The 19,526-nt window shown below is 35.8% G+C and overlaps 1 protein-coding gene across 1 annotated transcript in view; it reads right to left on the bottom strand.

Moving 5' to 3' along the window:
- The window catches only part of Ptpro (protein tyrosine phosphatase receptor type O), a 224,369-nt gene extending 208,697 nt beyond the window's left edge, over positions 1-15,672 (bottom strand). Inside the window, exon 1 of the mRNA XM_048787184.1 lies at positions 15,190-15,672. Within this exon, the coding sequence (XP_048643141.1) occupies positions 15,190-15,264 (75 nt within the window). The 5' untranslated portion in view covers positions 15,265-15,672. The remainder of the gene's footprint in view (positions 1-15,189) is intronic.
- Positions 15,673-19,526: the final 3,854 nt, after the last annotated feature.

Genomic DNA, 19,526 nt, shown 5'->3' with positions numbered 1-19,526 from the left:
ATCATTGAAGCAGTTGAAATTGGCAGGGTAACAGTATACTCATGAGAAAAGGCTTACAGATATAGCTGTCTAGTTGCAAATATACAAAAAGTGAATTGAAAGAAGCAATTCAGGTACCCTAAATGGGTAGATTACAGATAATTAGCAGATTACAAATAATTAAGAACAAAGCAAAAAATTCATAAACTCAATTATTATAATGAAGTCCAAATGATTTAATTCTAAACCCTTGCAATTATTTTAGCAAAGCTTCGACCATACCAGAATTTCCATATTACAAATCTCAAGACCTTAACCATTTTGAATGCATCCTATATTCATTCCTGAGATACTAATTAAAAAGTATAAATTAGTTAGGGACAATTGCAGGGGAAATTCCTTATGACAGTGTAAATTAAACTTGGCTGCATCTCACTATATTTGTACGTAAATAACGCTATCGTACTAATGAGTTTCAATACGTGACATACAATGTATTTTCCTATAATCCTTTAAGGGAGAACCACATGACTCCATGTTTAATTTAATAATATATTATAGACAATATTTAATTCCCTTGGTCTTTCATTATTCCCTTTATTAATCAACATAAGATTCAAAACCTTCAGAAGCGAATTTTTTTTTCCTAGGTAAAAATCTAAAAATTTTAGTTACATCTATGTCATAAAGTATTTTCTTATGTCTCTCCTTTGGTTTAAGTGTTGACACTTATTATGGTAAATATGATGCATATGTTTTGTGGCATTGGGTAAGGATACCCCTGTTTTTTAATTATATTTTTGTTCTTGGGACAGAAAGAGACTTATGTAAGTATGTTCTCTGAGGGTTTTAGAAAATTTGACTTTTTATTAATTAAAGATTATTAAACTTAATAAAATAATTCATTCATTAAAGAATTATTGTTACTTTTATATTCTTCAGATTCAGTATTCCTTATAAATTTATGGAGTTGGAAAAATTACTTAGGCCATGTATATGAAAGTTTAAATAATTTGATAATAATTCTGCCATTTTCATCTCTGATTTTCCAACAAACAAAAACAAAATTAAAGTTGTAGAAAAAATTTACAATTAATCCAAACTTTACCACTTTACTGATATAGTAATATATCTATGGATATAATCTATGGATATAGATCAGATTATTACAAGATCATAATACATTTCAAGTCCTCAGAGACATCTTGAATTATTTAAGTGATGGTATTTGTTTTATGTGTATATTAGTCATTTGAAAATCTTGATAAATCAGGGTTTTGGTGTATATGTGTACTAACACTTTAATTAACACAAACACTAACCAGCATGTTGAATGTACTGTGTTGCAAAAATAAATAATATCTATGCTTTAGGATTTAGCCCATGCGACATCTTAAACCTCTAGATACTTTAAATGTCTTTCCTAAAACACCCCCATATTTTCCTTCTTTAAAAAAAAAAATCTGCAAGGAGTAGGAGGTCGGGGGGAGAGAGGAAATGCTGGGAAGTGATATTGGTCAAAGTATATTGCTATATTCTATATCATGTGTATTTAAGAATATGTAACAAAAATTCCCATCAATATGTACAATATAATGCACCAATAAAAAAAAAGTGGGAAAAAGTCTGACCAAATTTAATCACAATTTTCTTTTTCTGTGTCTGTATTCCAACTAAACCTTTTGTGGATATTTACCTGTTATCTATTCCTGTACCTACAACATCCAGTTCAATTCCTGGCTTGTAACAGGTACCCCAAAAATGTTTGATTGGTCTGGGATTGTGGCTCAGTGGTAGAGCGCTCACTTAGCACGGGCAGGACCTGGGTTCGATTCTCAGCACCACATAAAAATAAAGGCATTGTGTTGTGTCCATCTACAAAAAAAAAAAGAGATTCTCTCTCTCTCTCTCTCTCTCTCTCTCTCTCTCTCTCTCTCTCTCTCCTTTAAAAATATGTTTGATTAACTGAATAGAATTGGGCAGTAAATTATTATCCTGGAATCCAAAAGACAATCTTTGTATTGAAGAAGAAAAGTAACTTCTCAGTGTTTCCACTGCTTTGGATATGGTCAGTCAAATAGAAAAAAAACAATGTTGATAGGATGCTCTTTCCAGGAAGCTAAAGGACAAGAAGAAATAACTAGAAATTGAAGTTAGGATCCTAAAGTGGAAATGCTGGAGTTAATCAAAATAAAATCCCTATTCAGAAGTAAGTACAGGGAATTAGGAATCAGACTTCAGATAAGACCAACAGTACAAGGATTCTTTGGAATTCTCTGCCATCTTGTTTGTACATGCCAAACAAAAGCTCCTAGGGGTGGAACCAAGAGGAACTTGCAATCTGGATGAGCACACTGGCTCATTGTTGGTCTCTGATCTGGGCTAAGAGTAAAGAGAACCAGAGACAGAAATTTCTCTGCTCTCATTTTGATCCTTTGGGGTTATGATGAAAGAACAATATTAGATTAGATAGAACAATGTGATAGAGTCATGGTGATATTCTTAACCCATGCACAAATAAATCACTAATTTTATAATATCAGTGGGCAGAAAGAGAAAAATAGAACACACATACATCTCAAGTATCTGAACAATAATTACACAAAAAAGGGAAACATAATTTGAATCTTACATACATTGTTATTAACTGATTTGTGATTCCTACATTGTAGAAAAATAACATTTATACTTTTTAAAATCTGTTGGTAAAGGTACACAAATTACCAGTTTAAAGACAGGTTCATTTGGTTTTAATTTACTTTAAGATAAGAACAGTTTTGTTAGAAAAATGAACTGTACACCACAGTGAAACACCAAATAGCATGTGATAAGGAAACACATTTATTTGCATATAAATAGAAGATGGCAGTATATTTGTTTTTATCAAACTTTCTTCATTTTATTGGCTAATTGCCCCCCTACTCATTTTTTTACAGAAATTTCCATGCATATTTACAATTTGCAATACAACTCTCCTACTTCCTAATTTGATTCTCTGTTTTTGAAATATTTTTCCAAGTATGTATCATTCTCTTCTTGAATTTCAATTTCTCGACAAAAAGGAAAAAAAAACTTTCATAAAGAAGCCTTTTCCACCTTGTTTCAAAAATCATCTCTTTGGTTTTAAAATACAGAAGAAAAAGGAGCTGGCTTTTAAGCAACTAGAATGCCCAAGGAAAGAAGAAATCTTTCATTACAGAATTAGATTCTAAAAAAATTGAGGATGATTTTTCTGATGGAGGGATGAGATATGTTTTTTCTTACAAAAATAAATTTGAAGGCACTCTAAGCAGAGGGGGTAAATTTCTAAGAATTGGTGTTTTGGAGTCTTGGGGTAAGCAAGCTTGGGAGAGGAAAGCACTAGGAGTAATTGGAGAGCAGATTGCATGAGATGTTTTTGAGGAGAGTTTCATACAGTCCTGATGTCTGGCAGAAACCATACAGACAGACCCTGCTGGAGTCAATAGTACCAGGAGGAAAGAGGATTAGAGTCTTTGTGTTCTGCTTCCTGACTCATTCATACTCTTGATTACTCTATTTGTGCCACATTCAATTTATTTTGGCTCTTTAAATCACACAAAGAAGTTCTTACACACTTATCTAAGCATAAAGAGGTGAAAACAATGGGTCTCTCAAGTCACTGTAGAAGAGTTCTTTCAGTCATTGGTTTATGACCTATATTCAGCACCACCATTGGTATAATGGAGATCTGGGTATAGAAAGGGATATGTGTGCTAAGGGCAATGTTATGGGAAGATTTGAGGGTCTCCAACCAACAGAATGCAGAAATCTCAGTTCTGGATAGTAGTGGTCACAGGAGAGAGGAATGCAATATATTGCCTGCATATCTGGGAACTGATTGAAGTTGAAGGCTACATACAAAGGTAAGGGGACCATTTCCCCTACTATGTCAATTGTTTGATGACCTCAAACAATATATAAGGCAATGTTGATCAATAAATGAGCAATTGGGAGATCCAAGATGGTGGGCCAAAGGGAGGCAGCATTCTGTGTCACTCTGTGACCTGGGACTCAAGAAGTGAGAACACTGTTTCTCTGTGAGCCATATTACTGCTCCTGTGCAGGAATCATGGCCACTGTGCCATCTAGGGCTCCAGGCCTTAGCATCAGAGTAGGTCTCCCAACTACTCGCCCACACAGGACTACTGGGTACCTGAGCAGGACTACCAACACCTGTGCAGAACTTTTGGCCACCCACCTAGTAGAAATCACCGACACCACTTCCACGCAAGACACCCGGCAGCTTCCCACATGCCAAAACTCTGGCCACCACTCCCGTGTGGACCCCCTTCTACCAATGTGGGGCTCCCCTGGTCACCACTATCTTGGGACTCTGCAGCAGTGGAGATACTACACACAATATCCTGCCTATACCTAAGAACTTCACACAGGCTCTGAAGTCAGCTAACAGCCACACACAGCAATGCCACAGAGCTGTCTCTGAACTCATCATCCAACACCATCGCTCAGCTCGCCCCACATAACCCGACAGCCCAATGCTGAAAGCAGGTGCCTCCATCTTGGATCACCTTCAACACCATTTTCAGTGGCAACTCCCAGTTTGGAACTCCAGCTGGCCAGGTACCCAGTTTCTAACTCCCCCTTCTCCCCAGCAGCTACAACCAGGCACAGTGACACCCTGGTTACCTTTACCATCCTGAGGTCGGAGATACCAGCTAACAACAGATGACCCCACCCATTGGATGACAAGGGAAGCAGGAAAGATATGGATTTCCAACCAAAACAATCCTGTTTCTTCCTTCAAGATTTTTTTTCCCTGTCCCTCTCTATTCTCCCACCCTCACATCCCCAATATATGTGAAACCAAGTACTTTGCATGAATTAGGATTTTGAGGACTGGGATATCAGAATAGTGTATTACAGCTGTGTTGTATATTCTTTTTTTTTCTTTTATCCCACCAATTTCTATTATTTTAACATTTTTAAATTTTTCTTAATATATATGTGTGTTTGTTTTATGTACTCTACTACTTGTTTACCTAAAATTACTTCCTCTCCCTTCTCCTGCTACTAACCTTCCTCCTTAGATCTCTTTTTCATACCTCTTAAGATATAACAACTCTATATCCTCATCTCCTACCTCCTCAGCATATCATCCTACTTCTCACCCCCCTGTTCTTTGTCCACCATTAGAAACTGTAAACTCTTTTACAAACCTACTGAGTATATTGTAGATAATAATTGAATTCACCACTTCTATACATTGTGATCAAAATGTAAATGTCTTAATGTCAAACATTTGTTTTTAGGGCGTATACTGTTTATATTGAGATCTGATAACATTATCCTTCACCTCAAAGGAGAGGAATTGGATCTCAACAGGGGCACTATAAGCCTATAGGGTAAAAACGGTAATGCCTAGGATCCACAGTGCTAGAAGGGAAGACACACAAGCAATATGAAAAGACAAGGAAAGAAATGGCCCCAAACATATCAAGGTACCATATTATCAGAATTCATGGCCAGCACAGCAGAAGAAATGAAAGAGAAGGAGTTCAGGATGTACATGATTAAAATGTGCTGCGAATTAAAGGATGATATAAGAGAGCAAATACAGGCAGCAAAAGATCATTTTGACAAAGAGCTACATAAACAAATACAGGAAGCAAAAGATTACTTCAATAGGGAGACAGAGGTTCTAAGAAAAAGCCAAACAGAAATTCTTGAAATGAAAGAAACAATGAACCAAATTAAAAGCTCAACTGAAGGCATCACCAACAGATTAGACCAGTTGGAAGGCAGGACCTCAGAAAATGAAGACAAAATATATAATCTTGAAAAGAATGTAGACAACACAGTGCAAATGGTAAGAAACCATGAGCAGAACATTCAACAAATATGGGATAGCATAAAAAAAAAAAACAAATTTAAGGTTATTGGGATAAAGGAAGGAATAGAGTTCCAAACCAAAAGAAAGAGCAATACATTCAATGAAATAATATCAGAAAATTTTCCAAACATGAAGAATGAATTGGAAAACTAAATTCAAGAAGCTTACAGGACACCAAATGTACAAAATCACAACAGATCCACATCAAGGCACATTATAATGAAAACGCCTAACATACAGAATAAGGAAAGACTATTAAAAGCCCATAAGAGAAAAGAATGAGGTTACATATAAGGGGAAAACAATTAGATTATGTGCAGATATTTCAACCCAGACCCTGAAAGCTAGAAGATCCTGGAACAACATATATCAAGCTCTGAAAGAAAATGGATGCCAACCAAGAATATTATATCCAGCAAAATTAAGCTTTATATTTGATGATGAAATAAAAACCTTCTATGATAAATAAAAGTTAAAAGAATTTACAACAGAATGCCTGCACTACAGAACATCCTCAGCAAAATATTACATGAATAGGAATTGAAAACCAGCAATGAAAATCAGCAAAGGGAGATATTATGCTAAAGGAAAAACTAATCAAAGGAGAAACCAAGTCATGTTAAATACCAAAAAATAAACAAAAATGGGTGGGAATACAAATCTTGTCTCAATAATAATAACCCTAAATGTTAATGGCCTAAACTCACCAATCAAAAGACAGAGACTGAAAGATTGAATTTCTTTTAAAAAAGCCCAATAATATTCTGCCTCCAAGAGACCCATCTCATAGGAAAAGACATCTACAGAAGGAAGGTGAATGGCTGGGAAAAATCATACCACTCACATGGACTGCAGAAGCAAGCAGGGGTTTCCATCCTCATATCAAATAAAGTATACTTCAAGCCAAAGTTAATCAAAAGGGATAAATAAGGACATTTCAAACTGCTTAAGGGAACCATAAGACATAAGACATAACAATAATAAATCTATATGCCCCAAACAAAGGAGCGTCTACGTTGATCAAACAAACTCTTTTCAAGTTCAAGAGTCAAACAGAACACAACACAATAATTCTGGGTGACTTTCACACACCCTTTTCACCACTGGATAGATTGTCCAAACAAAAGCTGAAAAAAGAAATTATAGAACTCAACAATACAATCAATAACTTAGACTTAGCTGACATATATAGAATATTTCATCCTTCAGCAGCACATGGATCCTTCTCTAAAACAGACCATATACTATGCCACAAAGCAACTCTTAGCAAATATAAAAAAGTAGAGATACTACCTTGTATTCTATCAGATCATAATGAAATGAAATTAGAAATCAATGATAAAATTAAAAATAAAAGCTAGTCTAACACCTGGAGACTAAATAATATGCTACCGAGTGAACAATGGGTTGCAAAAGACATCAAGGAAGAGACTAAAAAAATTCTTAGAGGTGAATGAGAACACAGATACAATATATCAAAATCTCTGGGACACTATACAGGTAGTACTAAGAGGAAAGTTCATTGCTTGGAGTTCATTCCTTCAAAGAAGAAAAAGTCAACAAATAAATGACTTATTACATCTCAAAACCCTAGAAAAAGAATAACAAGTCAACACCAAAAGCAGCAGAAGAAGAAAATAATTAAAATCAGAGCAAAAATCAATGAAATTTAAACAAAAGAAACAATTAAAAAATTGACAAAACAAAAAGATGGTTCTTTGAAAAAAATAAAGTTGACAAACCCTTAGGAATGTTAACAAAGAGAAGGACAAAGAAAACTCAAATTACTAACATATGTGATGAAAAGGAAATACCACAGAGATGCAGAAGATAATTAGAAATTATTTTGAAAACTTGTACTCCAATAAAATAGAAAATATAGAGGGCAATGACAAATTTCTAGAGTCATATGATTTTCCCAAATTGAATCAGGATGATATATACAATTTAAACAGATCAATTTCAAGCAATGAAATAGAAGATGCCATCAGAAGCCTACCAACCAAGAAAAGCCCAGGAACTGGTGGATACACACCCGAGTTCTACAAGACCTTTAAAGAAGAACTAATATCAATACTCTTCAATTCACTTCAGGAAATAGAAAAAGAGGGAGCACTTCCAAACTCATCCCATGAGGCTAACGTCACCCCAATTCCAAAACCGGGCAAAGACACATCAAAGAAAGAAAACTTCAAACTGATATCTCTCATGAACATAGATGCAAAAATTCTCAATAAAATTCTGGCAAATTGAATACAAAAACATATCAAAAGTGGGGTTTATCCCAGGAATGCAAGTTTGGTTCAACATACAGAAATCAATAAATGTAATTCATCACATCAATAGACTTAATGATAAGAACCATACAGACACAGAAAAGGCATTGACAAAATACAGCACTCCTTCATGTTCAAAACACTAGAAAAACTAGGGATAATAGGAACATATCTCAACATTGTAAAACCTATCTATGCTAAGCTCTAGGCCAACATCATTCTAAATGGAGAAAAACTGAAAGAATTCCTTCTAAAAACTGGAAGAAGACAGGGATGCCCTTTCACCACTTCTATTTAACATGGTTCTTGAAACACTGGCCAGAGCAATTAGACAGATGAAAGAAATTAAAGGGATACAGAAAGGAAAAGAAGAATTCAAATGAGCACTACTTGTTGATGATATGATTCTATACTTAGAAGACCCAAAAAATTCCACCAGAAAACTTCTAGAACTAGTAAATGAATTCAGCCAAGTAGCAGAATACAAAATCAACTCCCACAAATCAAAGGCATTTCTGTAAATAAGTGACAAATCCTCTGAAAGGAAAACTATCCCATTTACAATAGCCTCAAAAAATATAAAAATAGTTGGAAATCAACCTAATAGAATAGGTGAAAGACCTCTACAACAAAAACTACAGAATGCTAAAGAAAGAAATTAAAGAAGACCTTAGAAGATGGAAAGATCTCCCTTGTTCCTGGATAGACAGAATTAATATTGTCAAAATGACCATACTATCAAAAGCATTATACACATTTAATGTAATTACGATCAAAATCCCAATAACATTCCTCATAGAAATAGAAAAAGCAGTCATGAAATTCATCTGGAAAAATAAGAGACACAGAATAGCTAAATCAATTCTTAGCAAGAAGAGTGACGCAGGTGGCATCACTATACCAGACCTTAAATTATACTACAGAGCAATAGTAACAAAAACAGCAAGGTATTGGCACCAAAATAGACTGGTAGATCAATGGTACAGAAGAGGCCATAGAGACTAACCTACATAATTACAGTTATCTTATGTTATACAAAGGCACCGAAAACAAACATTGGAGAAAAGATAGCCTCTTCAACAAATGGTGCTTGGAGAACTGGAAATCCATATGCAACAAAATGAAATTAAACCCCTATCTCTCACCATGCACAAAATTCAACTCAAAGTGGATTAACCATCTAGAAATTAAAGCAGAGACCCTGCATCTAATAGAAGAAAAAGTAGGCCCAAATCTCCATCATATCAGATTAGACCCCTACCTCCTTAATAAGATTCCTATAGCACAAGAATTAAAACCAAGAATGAATAGATGGGATGGATTCAAACTAAAAAGCTTATTATCAGCAAAAGAAACAATCAGTGAGGCGAATAGAGAGCCTACAGCTTAGGAGAAAAACTTTTCCACTTGTACATCAGACAGAGCACTAACCTCTACGGTATATAAAGAATTCAAAATTCAAAAAGCTAATCACCTAAAAAACAAATAACCCAATCAATAAATGGGCCCAGGAACTGAACAGACACTTCTCAGAAGGTGATATACAATTAATCAACAAATATATGAAAAAAGTGTTCAACATCTCTAGCAACTAGAGAATTGCAAATCTAAGCTCTAAGATTTCATCTCACTCCAGTCAGAATGGCAGCTGTTATGAAGACAAACAACAGTAAGTGCTGCTGAGGATGTGGGGGAAAAGGCACACTCATACATTGCTGGTGAGATGAGATGCAGAAGATAATTAGAAATTATTTTGAATTTGTAAATTGGTGCGGCCAATATGGAAAGCAGTATGGAGATTTCTTGGAAAATTGAGAATGGAACCGCCATTTGACCCAGCTATTCCTCCTTGGTTTATACCCAAAGGACTTAAAAACAGAATACTACAGGGACACAGTCACATCAATGTTTATAGCAGCACAATTCACAATAGCTAAACTGTGGAACTAACCTAGATGCCCTTCAATAGATGAATGGATAAAGAAAATGTGGTACACACACACACATATATATGGAATATAACTCAGCAATAAAAGAGAATAAAATCATGGCATTTGCAGGTAAATGGATGGAGTTGGAGAATATAATGCTATGTGAAGTTAGCCAATCCCAAAAAACCAAATGCTGGATGTTTTCTCTGATATAAGGAGGGTGATTCATAGTGGGGTTGGGAGGGGGAGTATGGGAAGTTTAGATGAACTCTAAATAGGGCAAAGGGGAGGAAGGAGATGGGAGGGTGAAAGGGGGTAAAAAAGATGGTAGAATAAGATGGACACCATTATCCTAAGTACATATATGAAGACACAAATGGTGTGAATATACTTTGTATACAATCAGAGATATGAAAAATTGTGCTCTATATGTGTAATATGAATTGTAATGCATTCTGGTGTCATATACAACAAATTAGAATAAAAAATTAAGAAAAACAAAACAATAAATAAATGAGCAATTGGAAGTATTACATTTTTGGGGAAAATAACATTAGTGTCTTGATTTATGATATTAATAAGATTAATGTAAAATTTATGTTTTAATAAGATAAATGTAAGTTACTTATAATAGTTATATAATTATATATAATTGTTAATAGTTATAGTAATACTACTTATAATACTATATCATTGTAGTTATGTTCATTTAACTCATATAATGATAATTTCCTCCTGTTTTCCTTAAAGATCTATTTACTTGTCAATATTAAAACATTTCACAATTATGACAGAAGCTATTTGTAAGGTGCAGAAAATTTGTATCCTATTTATTAGTTTCTATTATACTTCTTTTTAATGATTTTATTAGTGCATTGTAGTTATACATAATAGTAGGGTTCATTTTGACATAATCACACAGGCATGGAATTTAATCTGCTTCATTTCAGTTCCTGCTAACAGCAAATATTTGATTCAATGGAAGAAAAAATTATAGAAGACATTCTTTTACTTAAAAAATATTTATGACATATTTGTAATGATTAGATGAAAACACTAAGCACTTTACAGTAAAGTTCACCCTTGCAAGGAGCTGTACTTCAGAGAATGTGACATCACAGGAACTGGGGGTGTTAAGTCAAGGAGAAAAGGAGAACTATGCATCTGTGGTCACTGCTGTTAAATCTTGTATTATGCCACACTGCTACCAATCAATGTTTTGTCCATGTGTGCCAACTATATCCAACACCAAAAATCCTTGTGAGACCCTCAAAACTCAAGCTAGGATTTTATTCAGGAGTCAATCCCCTAATAAATTTAAATCCTTTTATGCTGGATATTTAGACACTAAGAATAGTGCTGCATTTTAAAGTACAACTCTCATAATGCCTTTAATCACTTATACAAAAAGATGTGCATTTTCTTTGAGGCCAAAATGAAGGAGAATAGTGTGAATTTCCTTTTCATACAATAACAGTTTTTCATAAAAATAACTAAAGCAGTCATTCACAATGGAAGATTATAGCTCCATTATCTGTAGAAGCATAACCAGTGAGCCTTCTTCAACTTACTGAGCATACCACAAGTAAAAAGGATTCTCTAAAAGGTTGGTGACGCCATTTATCAAAAGAGTCAATGGATAATCTAGGGTTCTCGAGAAAAATGAAATATGATAGATCATCTGCCAGTATTGTAGAAAAGACAATGAAACCTTGACAAAGAAAGGGAGGGCTGTGTGTAGGTGTGTGTGTGTGTGTGTGTGTGTGTGTGTGAGAGAGAGAGAGAGAGAGAGAGAGAGAGAGAGAGAGAGAGAGAGCGCCACCACCCAGGGAAGTAAAGAAAAGTAGATAGAACATGGAAATGGAAAGTGGATATTTATCTTGGGTAAGAGTACACGAGTAGTATGGCCAACATGTTAACAATCATGCTTTATAGAATTGAACATGAACCTCTTTTAAAAATACAATATTAATACCCCTTTCAAATGTAATGTTCTTTGATGATATCTCTGGTAAGAACAGAAATGAGAAAATAGAGATAGGAGGTTAAGAAAGACAGAAGAATCCATGCCACACCTCTGAGTTCAAGGGAACATTCCAGTAGAACATTAATAAGCAACATTTCAGGAAAATCAGACTTAAAGTTCCTATGACATCATATTCTACAATTTGTATGTTTGTAGACAAAGTACTGATATTGAGTGAAATGATACAGAAAGCCATTTTCAGGGAGGGGTTACTAAAGTAAGGGAATTTGCATTGTTTTCACAGGAAATCATGGGAAAATGCACAGGTGGGAGACTCACTACATAAATACTCCATCTGTATTCATAGAGGACTTTCAGATTGGTAGACTTTCATTTGATAATAGTTCTATTTTTGTTTTCAATTTTATATATACTCCATGCACATTTTTACAAAATTAAAATCTTTTTAATAACTAACATTGTGTTTATGCAACATAAATTATGAGATATTTAGCTTTTCAGTGTGCATCAATGATTTAAACCACCTGAGTTACCTGATTAAACATGCCTTTCAACCACGTAGAAACAACAAAGCATGGTCAGTCACATTGAGGTTTTCTCAATGAAGTTGGTTATAGTCGTTCATTCAGATTCAAACTTTCCCACTGCTATATTCAGCTGTTAGTTTCGGAGTTGTGGAAGATGTAAAACTATAAATCATGACTCAGAGCTGAATTTCTTTGACTTATGGTCCCTAGGGATTTCTGGAATACTCTCTCATATAAAGGCTATTCTTACAGAGAATATTCATATTGGAAAATTTGTAGACTATACAAAAACTACAGAGATTTTTGAGGGAAAATTAGAGGACTGGTTTGTTTTTAATACACATGAATCTTTTTAGATTTTGTAATTAAGATCTGGTTGACATACTAGTATGTAATAATGAAGCTTTTCTCCATGTTTTGGCCACCACCTGCATTAGATCTATTTTACTGGCACATTTCAGGACCTTTATTTCAAAAGTATCTCCAAATTATAAAGAGATTATACTATATGCCCAATGCACCATGTAATATATTAACCCCTAAATGTAAGATATTTTACTGTGTCCAGTTTACCACTGTGAATATCTCTTCTTAGCTGCAACAAAATAGGATTAAATGAAATGATATATGTGAGAAAAATACCTAGAAGACTGGCACATGCTACAACACACACACACACACACACACACATAACACACATACACACATATCTTATATGTTTTATATTAAAGAACAAATATTGTGCTTATATAAAATAAAAATATTAACTTTCCTTTAAGATTGTTTGTCTCTTTACAATAATGCTTCTTTAAATGGTAAGCTTTGTCAATGTATTTCCTATATTATGCATTTTGCCATAAATGATATTTACCTGAAAATATTGAGGAATACACCTATTATGTGAAACAGAGCAAACCTCTATTACAGTCACTAAGATGGTCCTTATGCCATTACTGACTGTTTTCTTATTCAATATTCAGTTTTGAATTCAAACTTCTATCATATTTCTACATTTCAATGACAGAACTCTAACCCCATTCTGAAACTAATCATTCTCATTTCTGGAATTCTCATTCATTATGAAGAGCTCAAGCAAAACCTGCATTTGTTCCACAGGTTAGGTTTAGATCCAATAACATGGTTTAGATCCAATAACATACAGGTAAGTCTTAGCTGTTACTTGATAAAATGTGTGGTGAATCAATTTTTCATTTCAATTTCATAATGAGCATAGATAAAATGATTATGGCAGAGTTTGACAAATAAAAGAGTAAATAATAATAAAAAAAACTTAAGTCTAATACATTGGTGATGTGTACTGGGGAACAACCTCCTAGGGGGGGAAACCTGACTGAACTTGTTGTTTAACAGATTTTAAAATTAAAAAAAATTATTGATAACTTAAGAAAATAATTACAACACATTAAACATAATTTATAATCTTATGTCCTCTGTTGCTTTTTTTGCCCTGAAATTATCTTTTACTATTTTTCCATTAAGATAAATGAAAATATAGAGTATTTAAAATTAAAGCTGTTCTTAATTCATCAGTCCTGTTCCACTGTATCTTTGTCAGGCATTCATAATTAATGGTTCATATAAGCAAAAAGTGATTCCTTAGTAAGAAAACATTTGCAGCCATTAATGTTTCATTCATTTCTTGGCTAGGTATCACTGTGGTGCTGAAAGGATAGCTCCGGGTCACCTGTCGACATTCTGGAGTTTGCTCTGCCCAAAAAGAGAGACGGGAAAGAAAGAACTAATGACGGAGATAAAGCAGACCCGTTGAAGACAGGAGTGGTAGTTAATCCCTTTTTAACTTCACACCATCTTCCAAGAAAACATCTAGTTAATTTTTTTTCAAAACAAATTGTTTATTATAAATCTCAAGCTATATATTTAAAAAACAGCTCTTTTTTTTTTTTTTCTCAAAAGTATAATCTCAAGGGACCACATTTTGAAGACAGGAAAAAGTGAATCACATATTTTTTCTACCATTAAAATTAGAGATAGCATCTTCTGTAAATACAGAGGAGAAAGTCTGGAGACTTTTTACACGGAATTCTCAGGGGGGAGGTAAGACAGAGTGAAAAATCCTTTCCAGGATCACACTGACACTCCTTATTCAAGGAAAATCGTGTCCTCGATCCGCCCCCAAGCAGTCCATTTGTGACCTAGGAGCTCATCACCCCGTGTATAATTCTCGAAGAAGGTAAATTAAGACAAAGCAATCACATACTGGGTTGGCGGAGGGCGGGGAGGTTGAGCGGGCATTGGGAAGCAGTGGGGACCAGAAGGGAAAGTGACCTCATTTTGCTGGAGAAAGCTCTATCTAACAAGCCCACCTTTGATGAGGCTATCCACGGCGCTAAGAGAGCACAAAGGCTGAAAACTGGAGACAGAAAACTTCCCTTATTCGTCCACCCCGATCCGTTAGGACCACCAGGAGCACGCACTCGCAAGCACAACAAAGCGTGCGCCCAGGCTGCACGGCTGGCGCTTTCCCTGGCGGGGCCATCGCGCCCCAGGGCGCATCGTTCCCCACCGCAGAGCAAGAGCGCCTGAGAACTGCTGCGGGCTGGACCGCCTGGGAAAAGGGTGCGGGAAGCTCTCCTACCTTGAGCAGCACAAAGAGCCAGAGCAGAGGCAGGAGGCGGTGGCCAGCGCGCGTCCTCGTGGGCAGGTGCCCCATCGCGGAGCGGACAGGGAACTAGGGGGACAGCGGCGCCAGCGGGGTCCCCCGGCGATGGCTCACAATGGCGAACTGGGGCTGCAGCCTCAGACCGTGGGCGCCGAGGCAGCTCCTGGCGGGCGCATGCTGCCTTTCCAATCCCCCTGCGCCTGCTCCCTTTCCTCTTCTGCGCCGGGGGTCCTCCAAGAACGTGCCAGGCGCCGCTGTTCTTTAATAGCTAAGGATGGAGAGGGTGGAGATTGGAGTGGGCGAGGCTCTGCCGCCGCCACCGCAACAGCAGCTGCCCGAGCGGAGTCACTGGGTCCGAGTGGTGAGGGAGAGGCGGGGGCCCTGAGTCCTGCCCGCTGTGGTCCTCTTAGCAACAGGGATACTCTCACTCATGCTGCGGACTCATAAAGTGACAGCAGCCTCCCAACCCTCTCGCCAGCCTCCTCCTATTGCTGGACAGCCCCATTCCAGGCTCCGCCTCAACCTTCCCACAGTATCTGGGACTCAGGAGTTCTGTGGGTTTTCCTGATGGGCTTTGAGCAATCGGGATCCAGAGCCTGTCTCCTCTCAATTTCATACCCCTGCCCTCAGCTGCAGTTAAAAGCAGTAGTAACACTTAGGTGGTTGAGATTCAGAGCCTGTGAGTGGGGGACAGGGAGGAAGAGAAGGGCAGGGTATTTACCCTCACACCACTGCCACCTCCTCTATTCTCTCCATTCCATAGTCACCTAAGAAGAAAGAGCATGAATATGTACATTTCCCATTTAAAATCAGGAGTTCTTGTAAATTTCAAAGACTGCCCTTTACCAAAGTCTGTCATGTCACCTGAAGCAGAATGTAGAAGGGGATCACGATAATTTATTCTTATTTATAAAAAGATACATATTTTCTAAAAATTCTGAGTTATCCTGGAATAATTAACCTGATTTTTTAGAGTCACATGCAATGACTTCCATACCCCAATCTACTTACCTATTCCTTTTGTTGTTATGTGTATTTTTTGAAAGATATGTCTGTCAAAATAAACTATGGGATGCACTGTTCAGATATAAATCATTTCTTATTATCATGTAAAGTACCCTTACTGTGTCCTGCCAGTAATGGAACTTCCTATTTATCTTTGAGGCATGCTTGGGCACCAGGAGACAGAAAAGGTCACCTTGGTCACCAATGTAGGAGTTCAGGCACCAGTTCTGTCTCACACAGCTAAAGAGTAGTGGCCTGAAGAAGGACCCAGAGCTGTGTTTACCGAGCCTTTATCCAGAGGAGAAGTGGCCAGACACTGCTCCTCCCAGGAAGGATTAGGTCGATTATGTTCTCATGGGTATTATGCCCTAATGTTTGTAATCATAAAATATAGAGATGGTCTGAATTTGTGTGAAAATAGCCTCTTTTAGAGGCTGCTTTTGTTTTCACCTTCTTCCCCCTCCCATTGGAGGGGAAATAATGCCATTGTGTCCGCCCTTCGTTGGCTTGGATCCTCATGAAACTAATATTTTGGGAAAATATGAGCTGCTTTTCTCTCCTTCTGGGTTAGACTTTTGGGCTTTCTGAAAATTTTATGCTTGGGACCACACTTGTATAGCTTTGAGCTTTATGTTTTCCCCTTTTATTTTGAAGTTCCTGAAAGCAGCATTTTATTCCTACACAGCCTCAAATTGGCTCTAAGGTGCTCTAATCAATCTCTAGAACTACAAATGTTTTTAGACCAGTAGCAGAATTTCACTCACAAGATGCCAATCATTTCTCTTTTGAACAGTTTGGTTTTAAAATGAATGTTTGTATGTGGATTATGGAAATATATAAGGCTGTTCATGTGTGTGTATGCATATGCATATATGCGTGTATATGTATATGCATACATAATATAATATATATTATATGTTATATACATATGTATATATATTTATGCACATGCACACACTAATATAGACTTGCCTGAGGTATCTTGGGCATTAGAAAGCAGTTTTGATCATACTGATCAAAATGTTTCATGAATATGTACATCTTACAAATTCAAAAAGAACTTTCACAATAATGCATACTTTTAAATAATCATATTATGCTATGTCTTTATTTTTTAATTTATTTTGCTTAGCTCTTTCTGCTCTCATACAGATGTACACATGGATTACTTTGGAGGAAGAACAACATTAAACAGTAAGTAAAGCTATACCCTGTAAAGCATTCATAATTAGCATTATTAATATTCCATTAGCAACACTGTGATTAGATGGCCTGAAGACTGAAGGTATTATTTCATAATCACAGAAAATTTCCTCTCCAGAGAGAAGTATTTTGCACAGTTATTGCAGGAGAAAATAGTTTCATTTGTTTTTATTGCACTTAAAGCAATAACAGTTTTGTGAATTTTCCTACAAGAGATTCCCATGAAAAATGTGAATGTTGCATCATCAGTGGTGCAGGGTTTTCAGTTGTGTGTGTTTCTGTTTTATTTTTGTTGACTATTGACTGGGGTTTCAATGCAATATTTCCAAAGTATAGGCAATCTTATGATGCTATTTTCAAGACTCCAAATCAGCAAGAATGGCCATAGGCAACATATAGTGCATATCACAATTTATGTGTTTCACCAATCACTTTAACACATTTGTTCTGATTTCATTAACACACACCATTCTGTTTGGTAAAGAGGGCAGAGATCATTATCACCAATGACTTTCTCCCAAGGCTGCTTTTCCTGGAGAATAAATAAAAATGGAAAAATGGACTCTCTTATGTGATATAAGGCAAGCATTTAAAAATGAATTTTCACAAATCAAAGTAAATCTATTTTCTTTGAAAGTAAATTAAGGTGATGAAAGATGATCAAGAAACTGGACAGCCTTTGTTAAGTCTCTAAGAGACTTTGTATTTTTTTAATCAGGAAAAACAATCTTTTCCTAAGTATTTATAGATGTATCGGTGCCTATGTAGTTCACATATATCTCTTCTATAGAAAGAGAAGTAATAGCAGCCACAGAAAAGTAGCTAGAATCCCTGTGAGAGGTTTAATGAAGAATCAAATGGAACTCTTATGGTGCCCTTGCCAATGAAGCTCAATTCTGTCCTCCAGGGACCAAGTCTAATGTGGTTCAGTGTGTTTAGTTCTGGCTTCCACTACTGAAATAGCCTACAAGGCTGTCAGCAGTTTTAGCATTAGATAATTGTATATATGGGGGCTTCTCAGTGACAAATAATTTATTTTATATGGATTGCAGGAAAAAAACCCTTCTAGTCATTGATCTCCACTTGGAAAGCACAGTAATAGCCATTCAGTTTGTCACCCATATCTCACATATTACAATTTTTGCAGCATATGAGCTGTAGATTATGTGGAATGTGTTCTTAAGATAAGAACACCAGGCAGAATTTTGATTTTCAATTTATTTTAGCATTTGTTTTAGTTTGTTTTCCTTGATGAGCACTGGTTTCTCGCCTAAAAGATGTGTTGACAATTCATAAATTCCGTGTCTTTCAAAATGAGAATGATTGACAGCTCTCAGGTGAATAGCATGTTCCAACTGCCAAGACTTATTATTCTTGCCACACTTGAAAAGCAGTGAAATACACTACAGAAGGTCATTTTTCTTTTACATGGAGACTTTTTTCTAATTACTTTTTTTCTCTAAATAAGTTCTAAAATATCTTTTTTTTAAAATAAAAAGTTTACTCTTTCGTAGACATAGATTTAAAGAGCCAAATAGAAATGCTGTATCATGAGGTATGGTTGTGATAACACAAACTTATCTTCTTAAAGGAATAAAAAAAAACATAGAAAATGTGAGCAGATATTTATCACAGGACATAAATTGCAGATTACAGTATAAACAATCCTTAATTAGGAATACAGATTATCATTTTTTTAGATGTTATACCTTCTTTCAGTTGTATATTATTGCTGTTTGTCGTCAACATTTCCTTTAATTAACCTAAAACTTTAATTTAAAAAACTTTAAATAACCTTAAATTATGTAATATTATTTACATTTTGTTCATATGTAATACCTTCTAAAATATTTTATTTAATTTTTTATTTTTTTTTATTTTTTAATTTTTTATTGTGGGTTGTTCAAAACATTACAAATTTCTTGACATATCATATTTGACACTTTGATTCAAGTGGGTTATGAACTCCCACCTTCACCCCATACACAGATTGCAGAATCACATCAGTTACACATCCATTGATTTACATATTGCCATACTAGTGTCTGTTGTGCTCCGCTGCCTTTCCCATCCTCCACCCTCCACCCTCCCCACCTCTCCCCTCC

This window comes from Marmota marmota, unplaced genomic scaffold, assembly GCF_001458135.2.
Source record: "Marmota marmota marmota unplaced genomic scaffold, marMar, whole genome shotgun sequence".
In the NCBI taxonomy this organism is placed as follows: domain Eukaryota; kingdom Metazoa; phylum Chordata; class Mammalia; order Rodentia; family Sciuridae; genus Marmota; species Marmota marmota.
Note: the sequence above shows the minus strand (reverse complement) of the source record. Positions and strands in the feature narration are given on the sequence as shown.